Raw genomic sequence first — 3702 nt, 5'->3', positions numbered from 1 at the left:
ACCCCCCCCCCATGTAGGTTACTACATGGATACGACCTTTGCCATGGTCATTGTGGTTATCAGAAGAAGAGGAACGTGGTGGGAGATGAAGCTCAGCATGTCACATTGTTCCGCTGTATCCAGAACATGAACCCTGTCTACCCATACAACACCTTTACACAGAGTGAGTCTGTTCTTTGTGTGTGAATGCGTTGTTGTGTGTGCTGTTTGAGTGTGTTACTGTGTTCTCTGTAGTATATGAAGCTGAGGTCGGGACAGATGTGAGCTGTTATCCCTCGCTCTACAGCCAAGTTTCTCTGTGACGAACATCCACTCTCGCTGCTGTAGACGCCTGACCCTTATCCTGGGGTTCTAGTATGGAGGACTGAGATGTTACACATATTGCATCAATGTGGAATAATGGACACTGCTGGTACTAAGATTTTGATCTCGGTGGTGGTGTACATCATTATTTTAAATGACTATGCTGGGGTCTGTATGGAACATTATCTATTCTACCATGATGCCATCGCTTTACAGAGTGACTGTAGGATACGAGAGACTCATAAGTATTACTGGAGACCGGCTGAATGCATGCCTGAGTGATGATGATGATCGACAGCTAGTGTCATGCCTCTGTCACTGTTTGATCTGAAATGTTTGATGTGCTTATACTGAGATGTCTCTCACCTTCACTCAATAACTCTCTAAATGTTCATGATCATATACAATGACACCAGCACCATGACTACACCCACGCCCCAGCCATTGACTACACAGCCCCAGTCCATGACTACACAGACCCCACCTGCATCACATCCGCATGACATACACAGCCCAGCCAAGACCATGATATACAGCCCCAAGCCATGACTACCAGCCCCAGCCTTGACTACACCAGCCCCACCAATACTTACACAGCCTCTCTGTTCACAGCTCCAGCATGACTACAAGCCCCAGCCATGCACTCACAGCCCCAGCCATGACTACACAGCCCCAGCCATGACTATCCAAGCCCTACTACACAGGCAGCCATGACTACACCAAGCCCCACGCCTATGTTGAACATACACACGCCCAGCCATGACGTACACAGCCCCCTATGATTCAGCCTATTTGACAAGCACTTGACGCATACACAGCCCCAGCCATGACTACACAGCCCCAGCCATGACTACACAGCCCCAGCCATGACTACACAGCCCCAACCATGACTACACAGCCCCAGCCATGACTACACTTTGATGCCTTGATGATCATTTTGACCACCTGCATACTAGTAAAATAGGCCCTGTTGTATTTCATGGTATTGTATCCTGTCTATGACAATGTTATTGAATGGTGCAGAGTGAGTTGTCATCATTCTACCAGAAGGGAGCAGCAGCACTCAATTAATTGGTTTCCCAAGCAGCACCTGACCATGTATTACAATAAATGCAGTTAATCACTATGGCTGGTGGTAATGATAGCAATATTATCCCGTCCTGAGAGGGGGTTAGTTGTACCCTTTGTGACCACCAGAGGGAAACCTTCCCACAGGAAACAGCAGTGTAGCACAGTACAGTACTGGTGCTTCTATGGTGAATCTCGCTCAGATTCCGTGATTAATAGTCACATGTACAGGGTTGCAGTTGTGATTATCTTAGGCTTCAAGCTCCAACATGCAGGACTAAGTGAAATAAAATAACAAAAATTGTAATAAAAAAACTATAGAAATAGCACTATATTATAACGCTCCCCAGAGGCACAGCGGTCAAGGCACTGCATCTCAGTGCAAGAGGCGTCACTACAGTCCCTGGTTCGAATCCAGGCTGTATCACATCCGGCTGTGATTGGGAGTCCCATAGGGCGGCTCACAATTGGCCCAGTGTCGTCCGGGTTTGGCTGGGGTAGGCAGTCATAGTAAATAAGAATTTGTTCTGACTTGCTTAGTTAAATAAATAAAAATAAATATATATATACATATTAACTGTGGCAGTGATGATTAAATAAATTTCCAGAGTAAAGACTGTTGAGGGAGTTGCCGTACCAGGCTGTGATGCAGCCCGACAGTATGCTGTCGACGCTACCTCCTCTCTGTAGGCTGTCTCGTTGTTGTTGGTAGTCAGGCCTACTACTGTAGTGTCGTCAGCGAACTTGATGATGGATTTGGAACTATGTGAGGCCACGCAGTTGTGGGTATACAGGGAATAAAGGAGGGGACTGAGGAAGCACCCTTGTGGGGCCCCCGTGTTGAGGATCAGTGTCGAGGAGGTGATGTTGCCTACCTTCCCTACGTGGGGGCGGCCCGTCAGGAAGTCCAGGACCCAGTTGCATAGGGAAGAGTTCAGACCCAGTGCCGTGAGCTTTGTAATTAGCTTATAGGGCACTTCTTTGACACATGTAGGCAGGATGCAGGTCTGTATCTAATAGAACACTCCCAAAAGTAGTGTAGTTAGAGTGAAACAAATTGACATGAAAGGACGTATGCCTGCACATGGTGCTGCCAGTTATGTTAGCCCACTATGGCTGTATTGTGATGTGCAAGGAGAAACAAAAGCACTTTAACTATGAATGTAGAGGTAGGCTACCACACTCCAATAACCTTCAATCTAGCTAGCAATTTCCTCAACTGCAATGGCAGGACACAGATGGAGAGATTACCATTTAAAATAGCTATCAAATCAATATAGAAAAAGATGGGGGCAAGGTTATACCCTCTAGATGTAGCAGCAGAGTGGGTCTATAATGTTTTTTTTTTTATTATGCTGGAGAGTATAAGAGATGAGGAACCTAATTTGGTGTTTTACATAATCTGACACACACAACGATAAGGAATAACAACATCCTAGAACCAGGAGGAAAGGAGACTCTTGCTCACCGTGCTGTTGTGTCCTCTAGTGGATTACACAACACAATGCTCCTAGGCGTTTCAATGTGGCCTAGTTCTGCGGTCTTTGGGGAGACTTGATTCACAATCACAAACATCACATTATCTTTGGAATATCCATACTGCTTTATGTTGAATTGGACTGGCCTTAATTCTGAGGAAGTCTGAATTTTTGTACAGGTTTAAAAATAGTTTTGACTATCTCAATAGAAACTGAATGACTGTAGCTGTACAGGAAGGGAAATGGCCGCTGTGAAATCCAAAAGCACCACAGGTGCTGTTGAAAACAGGGGGAGTTGTAGTCTTATTCTGAGAGAGAATGTTGTCAGGAAATCCTGGGTGTGGAAGAATAAGATACACAAGATGCACAGCAAAGACTGGACCTGTTGGTGGAATTTTATGTTCAGAGGATACAGTGGTATGCCTCTTTGTTTAATTCACAGCACCTGTTTGTACCTGTTTGCAAATAAATAATGTGGGTCTAGCTAAACAGCCCAAACAGACATGAGGCTACCCTTTCCAAATAAGAGAGGGAGTCTTTCACCCCCCATAATTCATACAGTCATTTGGATAGGACATCCTGTCTCTACCACTGAACTTCCTTGTATACAGCTAGTGTATGATAAAGTCGTTTGTTCAAATAACGCAATTCCTAACAGAGGATTGTGACTGTGAGTGACTCATTAATTAATGTCTGTAGGTTACAGTAAGTGTCTGAAAAGCCTCTGAAAAGACCTTGAGAGATTTCATTTGGAATTTTTTGCGTCCTCATTAGCCGACGCCAATGTCGACAACTAGTCTTACTGGGATCCGACACATAACGAAAAATACATTACAGACAAAAGGCTTTACAA

The 3702-nt window shown here is 44.9% G+C and overlaps 1 protein-coding gene across 1 annotated transcript in view; it reads left to right on the top strand.

Moving 5' to 3' along the window:
- The window catches only part of tnfsf13b (TNF superfamily member 13b), a 3307-nt gene extending 2972 nt beyond the window's left edge, over positions 1 to 335 (top strand). The window contains 3 exon segments of the mRNA XM_023980734.2: positions 18 to 59; positions 62 to 163; positions 328 to 335. Of these exon segments, the coding sequence (XP_023836502.2) occupies positions 18 to 59; positions 62 to 163; positions 328 to 335 (152 nt within the window).
- The last annotated feature ends 3367 nt before the right edge of the window (positions 336 to 3702 follow it).

This window comes from Salvelinus sp. IW2-2015, linkage group LG36 (assembly GCF_002910315.2).
Source record: "Salvelinus sp. IW2-2015 linkage group LG36, ASM291031v2, whole genome shotgun sequence".
NCBI lineage: Eukaryota > Metazoa > Chordata > Actinopteri > Salmoniformes > Salmonidae > Salvelinus > Salvelinus sp. IW2-2015.
Note: the sequence above shows the minus strand (reverse complement) of the source record. Positions and strands in the feature narration are given on the sequence as shown.